At 39.7% G+C, this 14627-nt stretch overlaps 1 protein-coding gene across 2 annotated transcripts; it reads left to right on the forward strand.

Annotated features, from left to right (window-relative positions):
- The first annotated feature begins 1027 nt into the window (after positions 1–1027).
- On the forward strand, positions 1028–14584 carry LOC113667012 (uncharacterized). 2 transcript variants are annotated; one of them, XM_089207186.1, is made up of 20 exons: positions 1028–1144; positions 1887–2011; positions 2311–2372; positions 3240–3303; positions 3459–3502; positions 4144–4192; positions 4303–4334; positions 5027–5072; positions 5374–5421; positions 6098–6129; positions 6469–6508; positions 6936–6977; positions 7468–7490; positions 7665–7710; positions 8564–8611; positions 12641–12672; positions 12957–13002; positions 13410–13438; positions 13884–13941; positions 14231–14584. In XM_089207186.1, exons 1-20 carry the CDS (start codon positions 1114–1116, stop codon positions 14297–14299), a joined length of 966 nt encoding a protein of 321 aa, XP_089063312.1. In that variant the 5' UTR covers positions 1028–1113; the 3' UTR covers positions 14300–14584. The 2 variants fall into 2 exon arrangements, with proteins under 2 accessions (XP_089063312.1, XP_089063313.1); XM_089207187.1 differs by lacking the exon at positions 6936–6977.
- Positions 14585–14627: the final 43 nt, after the last annotated feature.

Here is a 14627-nt window from a genome sequence, read left to right on the forward strand (position 1 = left end):
GGTTGCTGTGTACTATAAGCATCATTTTCCCTGGGTTACTGTACTGTTCTATTTCCATGAAATTGTTTGTACAATTTGTTAAAAGGGGTTCAGGTGGAAGGCAGTTGCCAGTAGGGAGTGGGGTAGCTCTGAGGGCATCCTCCCTCTGAAAATGTTTTTGAGTCTACAGGAAACATTTGAATTCTTTGAAGTTGGCCATCTCAGTGCATGGGGTTTGAGTGCCCTCCCAGCCGCCCACCCGCCCACCCGCCCACCCTCTTAGATAACAAAAAATCGGATAAGCTACCTAACTATGAACGAGCAGTGCTAATTTATGAGTATGTGTTCTTTGTGATGTTTTATTTTTTTGGGTGTTGGAGTTCAAGTGTGGATTGCTCTCTACAAGTCTCCCCTAGGAGAGAAGTTCCAACATACTTGGATCAAAGCGAGATAAAAGTGAGCGAGTAGTTGCGCCTATATCTGGCGGCTACATCCTAAACTGGCTTTGACTTCTGACATAAGCGATAGCGCGACAGTGACGCGTACATAACGCAGCATGGACCCTAGGTCTAATTTGGGTCACGGCGCCTTAGATTTACGCTTTCGTCTCACATGCTGTTGGACGATAGTGATCTACCCTGTTTACAGAATTCTCTATTCATTTAAATCTTCGTTCAGAGCACGAGAAAACAGGAGCTAAGAGCAAAATAACGAAAGCGAGCTCTGGGGGCGGAGGAGGCCTGGCCTCGGCCTGGCGCGCGCGCTTCGCTTGCAGAAAGATGAAAAATTGCACAGAAAAGCTAAGGTTGCTACAGATGAGAAGCGATGTCAAGTTCATCTAGCTGTGCCCAGACAATTACGGGAAGCACAAATTTTCGTAGTTTGCGACGAACCAGGAAAAGGTACTTCTATTACTATCCTCAAGGAAGGCTGGATGCAGGGCGGAGAGAGGTTGGCTCAAACTCTCTCTCGGCGCTGCTGAAAGAGGTTGGGCGTGGTAGCGCGCGCAAATTTTCATTTTAAGTAATGCTAACGTAGGTTACACGTCACAAAGAGAGATCACGCGTCAGAAATTGAAAACGGCAAAAAAAGAAAGACGTTCAGACTTGCAAACAGAACAGTTGAAAAACTACGATGGCGAGTTGTAAGAAGAAATACTCTGAGCGTAAGTCAATGAAACGATTCTATGATCTTAAACAAAAGCAAGTGACCGGCTGGCTGGAAATTTTCAGGTTATTTTTATGGTAAATCGTGTGGGGATGTTTGCGCGCTGAACCTTAAGAGTAAAAATGAAAAAATTACATACAACCAAACGTTTCGATAGTTGTTACCAAAACTGTCATCTAGGGCGAATCGTATGCTGGCTCCACGGCAATAATAAACTTCACGGCAATAAGCTCCTCAGCAATAGGCTCCACAGTAGTATGACATTATCTTACTCATTCCTCCTCAATTATCTTTACAACAAAGACGGTCAATGATCATTTTAGTACTGGAAAACGTGTTTAATACATTTCATTACCATAACAGATTCTTCATTTTAAATGATTTTTTTAGTATTTGGGGACATTTCGTTAACCATTTTCATCGCATTTGAGCAATTTTCAATCATCATATTGAGCGTCGAAAGTAATCCGAGATTGTTTGGGTTTTGCTTTACTTCGCTCTGTGATTGGTTCTGAAAACTCGCGCCATTATCTCGGCCAATCAGGTGCGAAACTAAAACCTCAACCGCCCGGCACGTTTTCCCGTGCTGTAGGCGCTTGGTCTTTTTTTAGCTTTAGTTCTCATTGGCTCTCGAGGGTATATTCCTTTGTTCTGATTCGCCGATGTGATTACATTGGTTTTGGTTTTACGACACTGAATCAAAAATTACTTTACTTTCTAACGTATTGTATTTGTTTTAGTTCGCACAAACCGCAAGGAAAAGTTATCCTCTCCTGCGAAAGAATCGTCCTCTAATAACAGCGATGTGCCTTTGTCTGACAACAATTTAATGTCGAAATATAATGATCTTGAACAGGCAAACAAGGTAGGTCTAAACACAAGCTATATGCTTACAGTTTCTCGCAAAAATTTAGTCAACCTTTGCACAGGTATTTTTTCTTACAGCCCAGGGATAGCTTTACGGAATCAGATCAGTATAATTGGTGTTGCTTGAAATTTCTGGAAAATAGCGTAATTGGATAAGCATTCAAGCCTTCACCTTGGAATTAAAGAGGGTGTGAAGAAAAGAATGTCATCGCAACTTTTTTTTTTTGACCTTGAATGTTTTCAAATCAGAGAACCCATCTAAGTAAATTTCATACATCTATACCTTTTTTTCATTAGGATTTGAGGGATCTTATCGAGTCCAAGAAAAGCTCAATTCATACGGCACTGACTACAATTCAGTAAGTCACCTATTGGATTTATACGGCAAAAAAATTATCAGTTCTACTAGAAGTGGAAGGGTAACTAGAGTTAAAATTCATAAAAATTAGCTTGCATATGACACAACCAGCGAGCGTACCCTCACTATTAGAGCTGTAGGAATTTGGGACGCGCGTTTCTCCGCCCGTGGGAAGACTGGAGACTAGTCAGAGAGGTTTTTTCGAGGTCTGGCACTAATAATGCCGGGCAGACCTCTTGCTGGCTCGTGTGGTTCAAGGCTTTATCCTTCCCGTGGGGCAAGAAACGCTTGTCCTGAAGCGCTATACTAATGAAGGCTCACTCGCACGCACGCACGCACGCACGCACGCTACGCGAGACAGAGAATACAAGCAAAAGGGAAAGCTTAAAAAATTACCAAAGAGAAAAATAAGAATCAATCATTTTAAAAGCATTAGCATATTGTTTTAGCCACAGCTTGGAGCTACTGTAGTAGTCAGTAGTCTAAGTGTGTCAGGATTCCAAAGTCCTTTGAATTTGCTGGTTAAGTTTCCTTTAACAATTGCTCCGGCACATGTTCGGTAAAAAATAAACCCCGTTTTTTTCACAAGTGACGTAGATCGAAAAAAACAAAAAAAGTCGAAACAATAGAGATCAGGAAAAAAAGAGTACTGAAACAAACAAAAAACTAACAGGTTCTTTCATCGAGGTAAACCTGTTACTCTTTATGTAAATATGCACCTATTCAGTGTTCTCGAGTCAGAGAAGGGGTCAGCTGAACACATGCTACTGATCTATAATATTACTTAGTGCACTTGAATAACTGGACATAAATTAGTTAACATCCTTCTCTTGCACAACTAAACTTTTCCATTTAAATTCCCACGCAGAGATGTTCAACTGACTGTGAAAGAGGCGCGTAAAAGACTTGAGACGGAGACCGGTGCCATGAAGGTGAAAATGTAAACTTATTGTAAGAAATAACATTTAATGAAGTTTCCTCCTCAGTTTAGATTAAAAAACTTAAGTTACCAGTGGTCTTACGAGCCAGGCGGATCGTTAGGTTTAATGAAACTGTTTTTCACCAAACAATTTTTATTTTTTAACAGATTGAATTGGTTAAATTGCGGGCGGAGCATGTGCAGAATTACAAGCAAGTATCAGTTCCAGATCATTAAAGGGTCGATCTCTGTGTTGTATTTAGTGTTACCCTACAAGAGTATTATGAGATGTGATTTGCCCCTGAGGTGGCTCCATCTACTAACTTACTGAAAACACTTCGTATTGACGAAGTGTTCAAAGATTTTTGTAAATTGCAGACGGTTGAAACAAGGCTTTCTATGGATGAAATTTTAAATAAGCACGTAAAAGTCTTTATGATCATAACGCATCAGTATTTGAAAGATGAAAACTTCAGCGGCGTGCGTAGAGATTCGAGATGACGTAAGTTACCGTTTGGGCAGTGCAGTGGACTGGTACTAGCTCACAAAGTGACTCACCTCGACTTTCCTCAACGATATTTGTGTTCGCCTCGGAAAATGATGTCACAGATTTTTACGATGTGCATGAAAGGATGGCTGTTTTATTGAAAGGTCTTGCGAGAGTGACAGAAGAGACCTAGACATATTTTTCTGGATTCTTCTCAAGTGTTTGCCGAAATGCTGTTTTCTATCGTACCCGGTATCACATACTAATTTACAGTAAAAGTAATGGGCTCTTAATAAAATGGTAACACCAAATTATTTGTTTGTTTATGCCTTTTTCCGAATATTTTTCTCTTTATTTTTTGTTCAGACAATGTAATGTAAGCAGGATTCAAGAAGAGAAATATTATATCAATGCTGTGAGTAAACGGTGGTTTAGTTTTTTAAATTCAAAAAAATAATTCATTGCGTCAAGTCTACTTCTTTATTCTAACTTCTTTGTTTTCCTGGGTTTTTCCCCCTATTTTAGGCGAACGTAGACAAGATAAAAAAGTTGCGAAGGTGAGTACGTAGTTTTGCAGCTGTCTTTCTCTCTTCGTCATTTTCTTTAACAAGTGCAATTAATCGGTTTTCTTTACTGTGGGGCTTCTCTTACTCCAAGGGAGCAGCCGACATCTTTGGTGCTAACGCGCATTTCGTTAAAAATTTAACTAACCAAAGGGACTGGGCATTATTTATTACCCTGTGTGAGGGGGAGGGGTAGGGGGTGGGGGATTTTAGGGTGTGTGACAATGAAATTTTATCTGATCCCCCTCAGGCTCTGTAGTTTTCTAATGATCCCCTTCATTGGCAGTCAATTTTCTATAGACCCCCTATATACCCTGTTATAAAGAGGGGTCCCCCTCTGTTCCCCGACCGTTCCCCCGACCCTCCTCCCCAAGGCGATAAAGAATGCCACCTAAGACAAAAATGTTAGTAGACGAGAATGACACAATGTTTCTTAAGATGCGTAGCAACTTTTGGCATTGCAAATCATTTTGCAACATTTACTTTAAGTGCTATGCGAACAAAAAGAAATGAAAATCGCCATGGAGAAGTTTAATTGTTCGTACTGAAGCTTTATCTCTCTTCTTTTCTGCAAGTTAGATCCATCTAATATCCTTTTGCCAGTGTTCAATGAAAAAAAATAGTTGACCACACATTTTACGGTAGATCTGGATCTGAAACTTTATAAATATCTTCCCCTTGAATAGCACCGCTGAAGAGCTCACAGAGAAAGCAACAAACTGCAAAAATGAGGTAAGTTAAGAATTTTTTTCTCCAGAAGACGGTGAAGCTTCTTTTTCCTCCGTTTCATAACGTACCCCCCCCTCCCCCCCCCCCGTTCCTCATTCAGTAAATAAAACGAAGTATATAAAAAAAAAACCGGCACAATTGTAGCAAATGAGTGTAAAAGAGGGGAAGGGTTGGACCCAAATTCGACCCAAATCTCCCTCGGTTTTTTCTCTGCTGCTATCATCGCGCCGTTCACTAAGTGCTCCTGCAGTGTGTTTTATCAGATACCATCTGACTAACTAAATATTTTATCTTTCAAAAACAGATCAACCAGTTGATGAGCGTGAAGGAATCGTCACTTTTAAATTTCAAGGTTTGATCATTGTGCTGCAATGCGCTTTTAAAATCATGTGTGAGCCGCTTGTACTCTGGACAATTTTAAAACCAACATGACCTTAAAAACAGGCTTATTACGTGCAGAACGAAAACTTATTGCAGCTGGGTCAATCCCTTCCACCCCATAATCGGGTGAGTGTCTTAGCCTTTTACTGAAACCATCGCGAGGAAGCTCACAGGCGATTCAAGCTATTTACTGTTATGCTGAGGGATATCTCCATTTAGGTGGTGTCACGTGACTCTGTCTTGCTCTCGTGTTTCATGACGTCACAAAAAAGACTGCGAGGGAGACCGGGCGCCAAATTTTGATAGGCTGGGTCAAATTTCAATGAAAACTTCCTTATCAGTACGTCTGACTTGATGTATTTGATAGGTCACTTTTCCCGAGATGCTTGTGACTGTAAAACTCGCTCAGGGTTCCGCCAGTGTGGACGGTAATTAGACTCTTCCGTTCGGGCTTCCTTAAACTTAAGTCGACCTGAGCTTTTATGTGGGGAGATCGCAAGGGAGGGGGGGGGGGTGGGGTTTTTTATGTACGGTTTCTTTGGCTTCGATGTTCATCAATACAAGTACAAATAAGAGCTAGTGATTAAAGCTTTTGGTTGAAATCGGCCGCCGTTCATGTTATTTTTTTTCTGTTCTTCTATCCGCAGGAAAAGAATCAGTTAAAGGAAGACCTTGAGAGGTTTGCGACCAGTTTGTTAATTCTTCTAAACTTTCCAGTACGACAAACTATGATAAGCCTCTGCACTTATTGCCGTGGTTGAAAAAGCCAGTCAATCGTTTTTCATTAACCGACCACAACGGAATCTTGCCTCACAAATATTCCTCCAACGTCGTCACAGCCTCGTTTTTGTACCGAACGAAAACTCCATCCTTACAGCCAGAGATCACTCCCCGTGTTCCATGGTCGATATCTTGGCTCAGTCGCAATGAGTGTGGGAAAACCAGAACTTATTTTTGAGTGCGTAGCTGTCCACAAGTTGTTGTCAAAGGCGACTAACCATCGTGTTTTCATTTACAGCGAGATTGCACAACTAACAAGGGAACTTGAAGAAAAGGAGGTGAGCAAGTTTACACTATATTTAATCATTGTAAATCTATTAACACTCTATTACAAATGCCAAAATCTGATTGGCTACACTACTCGCTATCCATTCTGGGATACACAGAGAGTAGAGTAAGGAATCAAACAGTTTGCTGTGGTAAACAAAATAAAATAACAACACAAGTCTCTCCTGTTGCTAAGTTTTGAACGACTACTAGATTGTTTGCTCTCGATTTCAACACGTGATTTTTGATTCGGAATTCGCCTTCATCAACTATAGAAACCGAAGAAAAACCGAAATCTACCGAAGAGAAATCGAATACAAACCGAAGAGAAAACATATAACCTTCTGAATACTTTTTTCTTCGCTGACTGCTAGGGCAACCTTGCTAAATCAGCGAAATTCTTCCAAGCCTTTTCATTCTCTCCTTAATGTTTCTTAGGAAGCAATCCCTAACAGTTTCGAAACTGAACAGAAATTTAAGGTATGAATGCACTATTATGGCAGAGGTCGCATACTGCTTTTTGTTGTCGGTTTTGATACATGATACATGTCCTACATTCTTTAAGCTCAAGTTTACAGCCATAATAATAACAGATAACGGGAGATAAAGTTTTTTTAGATAGCTTTTTACCTGTCATTAAACATAACGGACTTGGGACTGACCTGTAAAATGGTTGTATGAAAAGATGAAATAATTACAAAAGCATCATACTGGAAACGTTCGCGACTCGTACACAATTAGCAAGAAGCCTGGAAGGAATGTGTGCACCAATTGCCTCAAAGGTTAGCTTCCCAAGAGATTAAAAAAAAATTTGCCCAAATTTTTCATCAAAAACACAATGTTCACTCAGAAAAATATATAAACAATAAAGGTATGTATAATCTGAAAGTCCTCTTCAGTATGGAGCTATTGTAAAGGTCTATCTCCAACATGTAACACGTAACACGTATCTTTTTTTTCTTTTTATCAGATGAAGAAAACTGAGACATACAGGTAAACATAATCAGGCTCCACAGAGATGTGGTTTCAAATTCTAGATTCAGGTCTTCTAAATTGTTAAATTAATGCAGTCCTAAACGAACGAATAACTACATTGACGGCTTCCTTGTCGTCTCTGGGGAACAGCTACATTTAATGTGGCCGGCTTACTTTTTTTATTCTCCACAGAACAATGAAAGAGCTTTCCGAAAGAGAGAAAGAAATAGCACGAAAGGTAAGTGAAATTCTCATCTTTAAACAGGCCACGTTGTATCACGTTATTTCGTTTCAAAGAGTTATCAGTTATGTAAATGTACGGGAAATATTACGCTCGACTTTTGGAGAACACTGCCTTACTTGTGACTTTAGGAGAACGCTACCTAATTTGTTTCTGTGAATTCTTGGGTGTCCTGTGTAACCATAGCGAAAGCTCCACGAATTTTTCCCAATGGATCATCTACCATTTCGGCGCCATCTTGAATGACGTGATGCTCATGTTACATTGCGCACTTCTTGGACTAAACCTAAATAGTTTTTGATAAGAGACTAAAATGCAATGATTAAAGCAATTTTCGGGTACAAATAAGTGCATAAGGAGCTTGAGCCTCTCTTAACAAAATAGCAGACAGGTAAAACCACGCCAAACTGCAGTGTCAACTGTTAACACGAACGCACTAGATAAGCTGTGATTACTTCTAGTTCTGATCTTGGTTTTTTCTTAAACCACAATTCTCTGCATCGTCGTCCCTGTAGGGCCATCAGAAGGAACCGGTCATTATTTATAGCCGGGGGGGTCGGGGGGTCGGGGGATCGGAGGATTTTGGCTAATTGTGTCACTGTATGATCCTCCCGGAACGTAAAATTGCTATGACCCCCCTCCCCCAGAAGGTAAAATTCCTATGACCCTCCCTCCCCTCTCTCTTGCTGGCAGTCAATTTTCTATAGTACCCCTTCTGTTCACGCTCTGTTGGCGACGACTGATCCCCTCTCCGCCCCCCCTAAAAACCAAAAATAATTAGCGTTCTCTAAATACTGTTACCTATCCCCTATTGTTTCATGAAATTTTCGTTGTGTTGATTTATTAACAGGGACGTCTCCTGAAAGCGTCCAAACACGAGATCAACGCGGAGTTAGAGGTCAGAATAATTATGATTTGACTTTGATACAAATGTTGATTGAACGTAATTAAACATTAGTGTTTATGCGACTAGTTTACGGAAATAAACGCTTGTCTGCTTTAACTCTTTGTGAATGTGAAAGGCGCCAACATGGCTGCCACGTTTTCTGGAGCTCTTCGCCTATCTACCATTTTTGGTGTTCTTTTCGTTTTGAATGCTGCCCAAGAATGCTACAATTGTCACTATAGGAGGGCTGAAAGTCCTTGGCTTTTCAAACATATTTTATCCAAGTTTACTACTCCCAAATTTAGAGTTCGCCGGCCGGTGGTGTTGTGGGGCGTCCATGGTCTAACCTTGCTTGCAGTACCGGAGAAATATATCACGCTAGATATCACTATAGATATGGACGTAGAGTCACAACCGGGTCCAGAGATAGACAGGAGTTTCGGAGGAGTTAATAAGAACTACCCGATGTTAATGCGAACTAAGCCAGCGTCTTTGAAATGCTCTGAACTCTTGTCTCTCCGAAACAAAGCTTTCAAGCCATCTCCGGCCGTTCTATCTCAGTTCAAGTCACTCGGCATTCTGAAATACCGTGGGCAACATAGTGCTCGAATCTCACGATCCATCTCAACCAAGAAAATCCCGGTGATGCAAGGCCGCCGTTTCATCAAGGCTGAAGGTCGGAAAGTGGATCGGAGTAACTTAATTAACATTCCGCGTGTCAACACAACCGACAAAACATCCACCTCTAAATCAAAGGGTTTCGCTGTCCCAAAATGTTTGTTTACGAACATTTGTGGTTTGTCGAAAACAAAAAATCGTGTACGAGCACCTGTGGCGCTTGAGGCTGACCTGAGATCTCAGGATATTGATGTGTGTATTGTCAGTGAAACTCATCTTTCCACTAATATGCCGGACGCCGTGGTGAATATCCCAAATTACAATGTGTTCAGGCGGGACAGAGGTTGGGCAGACTTGGACAAAAGGAAAAAAGGGGGTGTTGCGGTCTATGTGAGAGACAGTCTTAAAGTCTTGGATGTCTATCGGTCCAATTTATATGAATTTATTGCTTTAACAGTGCAGTTGCCGTCCGATCACATTATGCTAATTTGCGGCCTGTATAATCCTCCCAAGCATAGCTACCGGGATCTCGACTTAATTAATTATATAATATCTTTTGTGGACATTGTGTTGAACAAACACCCTGAAGCGGCTATTGTCTGTGGTGGCGATGTAAATCGTTTGGATATGCAAGAATTTAAGGCTTTGTCTGGCTGGGATTTCGTGGTTGATTTTCCCACGCGGGGTAACGCGTGCTTGGATAACTGTATGACCAACCGAGCGGATCTGTTCGGTCAAGCATATTCCATACATATGCTTATTAAGACAGACCATGAAGGCTTTGTTTTACCGGCGGGATTAAAGCTTAAACCTATGCGCCGCAAAGTTCTTGTGCGGGACTGTAGGGAACATCGGAAACAGTCATTTTATATGGCACTCACTGCGCTGGACTGGAGTGACGTCCTCAATGAGGTGGACATAAACAAGGCGGTCGAGGTGCTTGAGGTAAAGATTCGTGCAGTGATGAATAAGTTTATGCCGCAAAAATCTGTACGCATGTCATCGCGTGACCCAGTTTGGATGTCCCCATTAGTCAAGTGTATGCTGAGGAGTAAGTCCCATATATCTTCAAAGAATAAGGAACGCCTGTCTTTATTTAATAAGCGCATTTCTGAGCTGATAACCGAGAACAGAAGAAAACTGGCTGCCATTGGTAGCGGTGAGTGGTGGAAGGGCGTGGACGCCCTATCGCAGCGTCGCAGGTCATCGTTGATAAATTTGGACAAGAACTCTCTAGTTCGTCTGAACGACTACTTCGCCAACCTGTGCTATGATGACACTTACGTTAGACCTAGTGATATGGATATCCCGGACAGTGTAAAGCCCCCGAAAATATCTGAGCGGTGTGTCTGGAATACCTTAGTTCATGTAAAGAAAACCGCAACGGGACCAGACGACCTCCCGTACTGGATCTGGAAAGACTGTGCTGAGCTACTCACACCAATCGTCACTCACGTTTGGAATCTGTCGCTGTCTACTCATACATGGCCAGACTCCTGGAAAAGGGCAAATGTTAACCCTCTCCCCAAAGTGAATATGCCTATAGAGGACTCGGACTACCGTGGTATTAATGTTACTCCCGTTATTGCCCGGTTGTTTGAGAAGGTCGTGTATCGTACACAAGCACAGTCAGTCATTGAGAGCAACCTGAGCCACACCCAATTTGCATATAGACAGGCGGGTAGTTGCACAAATGCCTTGCTCGCTATCCAGCACCAGACATACAAGTATTTAGATAGTAGTGACTATAGCGCAGTGCGAATTTTTACCATGGACTTCAGTAAGGCTTTCGATTTTGTGAACCATGCTATTTTGTCTGCCAAACTGAAACAGCTTCCTCTAAATCCGTACATTATCAATTGGTATCATAGTTTCCTCTATGCAAGACAACAGCGTGTTGTTAGTTATAATTTTTTAGGACAGTGGAAACTTGTCAATAGAGGAACCACACAAGGTAGTGTAAGCGGACCGTATCTTTTTAATATATTTTTGAACGATTTGGAGATTTTTTTTAATGGTTGCCCTGTGCTTTTTAAATATGCCGATGATTCCACTATTCTTTCGCCTATCACTAGGAATAGTGACCCGTCTGCCGACTTAGTAGGACAGTTCTTAACATGGTGTAAAGACAATAGAATGGTCTGCAACCCTTGCAAATGTAAAGAGCTGGTTGTTAGAAAGAAAAATCATAATGTACTCTACTCTCCAATTAATAATATTCCCCAATGTAATAGCTTCGTTTTATTAGGAGTAACTTTACAGAGTGATGGAAATTTTGATGAGCATGTAAGAACTAAGCTTGTCAAAGCAAACAAGTGTTTACACGTCCTACGAACATTGAGAAAGGAACATTACTCTCAGGCAGAGATTGATCATCTTTTTATATCGATTGTTTTGGCTAATTTTAGCTATGCACTTTCAGTCTATGGGGCATCTGAGTCCGATCTTACGGTTGTACAAAAATTTTTAGACCGATGTCATGAACGCGGTTTTATCTCATTTCCAGTTTTTATCAAGAACCTTTTAAACAAACAAGACAGAAACATTTTGAAGAAACTAAAATCAACGGATTGCCACCCCCTGAAAGATATCATTCCTGTCCAAAAGACATATCTACACAATCTCAGGAAAAAAGGCTGCGCGCGCCCGAAAATTAATACACAGCGCTTTATGAACACATTTGTAAATAGGTTGATATTTAAGCTCCATTTATTGTAATGATATACTTTTAATTCATAATATGTATGTAGATTTCTGTAGCTTTTTCAATTCATTGTAACATAAGATATGTAGTTTTATCTTATGATGGAATAAAGACCTATTATTATTATTATTATTATTAAGATCTCATTAGTAATTCTCCCTACTGTCTGCAAAATGGCCAAATGATTCTCATTATGTTAGTTTGGAGAATTTGGTATCGGATCAATTAGTAATACCATGATTGATATTTTTCTTTATTCTCATCACTTGTCTGCATGATATTGTATACATATAGCTGCACATAGAAAATCCAGTTACGAAAAAAGTGGCCGGAGTCCAAACTCCGTAGAAATTATGTGTTAAACTTGTTCAATGAAGTACAACATTTAGCTAAACTCTGAAAATTCTTAAAAATACAAAGAAAAGGGTAGCACATTTGCGCGAACAAAAGCTACAAAAAAGAACTGACTAAAAACTCCGTAAAAACAAACAACAAAAGTACGCGAAAAATGTCTACGTCAGTTTTCAATATTAAGTTAGAATTCTTTGATTTGATTGGCTAATTTGTGAAATCACGCGCTTCGCAAGTGAATACAAAAAATAGTACAAAGGGGGAGAGGAAGGGATAAATTGTAATTTGAAATTCAAAATCAAAAAAATTTTCTACGCGACATCTAATTATAATTTGATGAGAACAGATGTTTTTTTTTTCTTTCGTAGCTCCTCCCAGTTGAATGTAAAGACATGGAGAGGTAATGTTTTTAACATGTTCTTTCAACCACAACTCTCTTTCACTCAAGTTGAAAATGTCAGAAACTAAACGTCCAGCAGTTATGTCACAGGTGACCCAACTTGTAAAAAGTCAAGAGGAAAAAACAGATAAGAAAATGTAAAGGAAGATGATGAAATTTTTTGAGGCTACAATAGATTTATTTAATTTTGGATTAAAAAGAAGTACTAATCAGAAAGTCCCGTGCAATTAATTGAATAACTACGTCTTTCGCTTGAATAAAAAACGGTTGTATTTTTGTTGCAGAGGAGTTGCTGAGAGAGAGAGGCAATTTTCGATTTGGCGTGTTGAGGTAGGCCAGGAAGAGTGTTTCAATGTAATTTCATTTATCGATAGTTTGTACCGCAATTTTTTTTGGGTGTCTGTGTTTTGTCTTTGCTACATTTGCAGAGATATGGGAAGAAAAATAATTAAAAAAAGGCATGTTTAACAACAAACTTTACATTGCCCCGAACATCTAAAGAAATTTGTTTCTCTTCCTCTCACAAGAAAACTCAAAATGGACGTTTAGGTCTGTTACAAAATAGGAAGCCTATTTTCGCCGCAGTTTTCTTGTTTTACTGTTTGCGAGAAGTCTGGTAAGGGGCGGGCTTTCAATCGTCGTGGCTTCTTGACTAGTAATAGGTTCCAGCCTTGACCGATCCGATCACACTATTTTAGTTTGTCTTACATACATATTTTTTTTTTCGTCGCTTTCAGGCCAAGATGGAGCTTAACGAAAAAGAAAAGTAAGTTCAGTGGACTTATAGTAATACTTGAGGAATCCAGTGTAATTGTAAAATCGATTTGACGTGATTCTATATTTCCCAAGTAATAAACGGCAGTATTCGAAAACTAGAGCGTTGCAGAGAGTGGGGTGAGGTGTGCATGACCCCATGACATGACTGACTCCGTTCTGGTTCAGAAAAAATAAAACTTAGTGAAACATATTAGGAAGCTCTTAGATTCTCATTAAACGCTAATAAAAGACGCACTTCTCCCTTCTCCCTCTTCTGAAAAATCCAACCTTTATATCTAAGAAAAATATGATAATCAAACAAATTGCTATAAAGAAGAAGAAGAAGAAGAAACAACTCATTGTTTATAAAATCATGTCTGAAACAAGTTAGTATGCGATATTTATTAAAAAAATAAACATAAATCATTCTTTAGCTTTGTTGCTTTGTGTTGCAGTGAGCTTGAAGATCTGAAGACTCAAATCTGTGAGCTCAAGGAAACACTAAAATCTCAGGTATTTTATATTCATTTTTAGTAACAAGGATCCATTAGGCTATATCCTTTTTCATTGTCCTAAATAAAAGATTTTCCAATAGGCTACTTTTTTTGCCCGATGTAAGCAAACTGTTAGTACACAACAAGAAGAACCAGAGATCTTTTCAATTTAGTAATGAAAGCGGTTTTTTTTAAATTCTCATTCCGCTATTCCGCTGAGGATTTCCAAGTAATTAGTTATCACCAGCACAACGCTTGTTTTTACAATAATTTAATTTATGATTTTTCGTTTTCGTTTTCGTTTGTAGGTTCTTCCTCCAAAGGAATTTAATCGTTCGGCCAAGCATTTCATTCCCAGACTTCGACGTCGACGATGAGACATTTTAAAGTTAGATCATACTGAAACTTAACAAGCCTGTACCTTCAAAATCGAACTCTAATTAAAGTAAACTTTTTGGTTTTCATTGCAAGAATCTGAGTTGCAATCGCTTTGGGGAAAATAGTTCGCTCTCAACAACTGACTACAAATCGTATTAAGTTTTTATTGGATCTAATAGACGGGAATTTTATGATACGTAAGAAATCTCATTACGAAAGATTCATGGAAATTGTATAGAAGAGAACTGTAATGAAAATAATAAACGACATGACTTACTTCTGTAGCGTTATCCTGCCAAATTTTTTTTATCAAAGAATAACAAGCGG

The sequence above is a fragment of the Pocillopora damicornis genome, chromosome 5 (genome assembly GCF_964200805.1).
Source record: "Pocillopora damicornis chromosome 5, jaPocDami1.2, whole genome shotgun sequence".
NCBI classification, from domain to species: Eukaryota; Metazoa; Cnidaria; class Anthozoa; order Scleractinia; family Pocilloporidae; genus Pocillopora; species Pocillopora damicornis.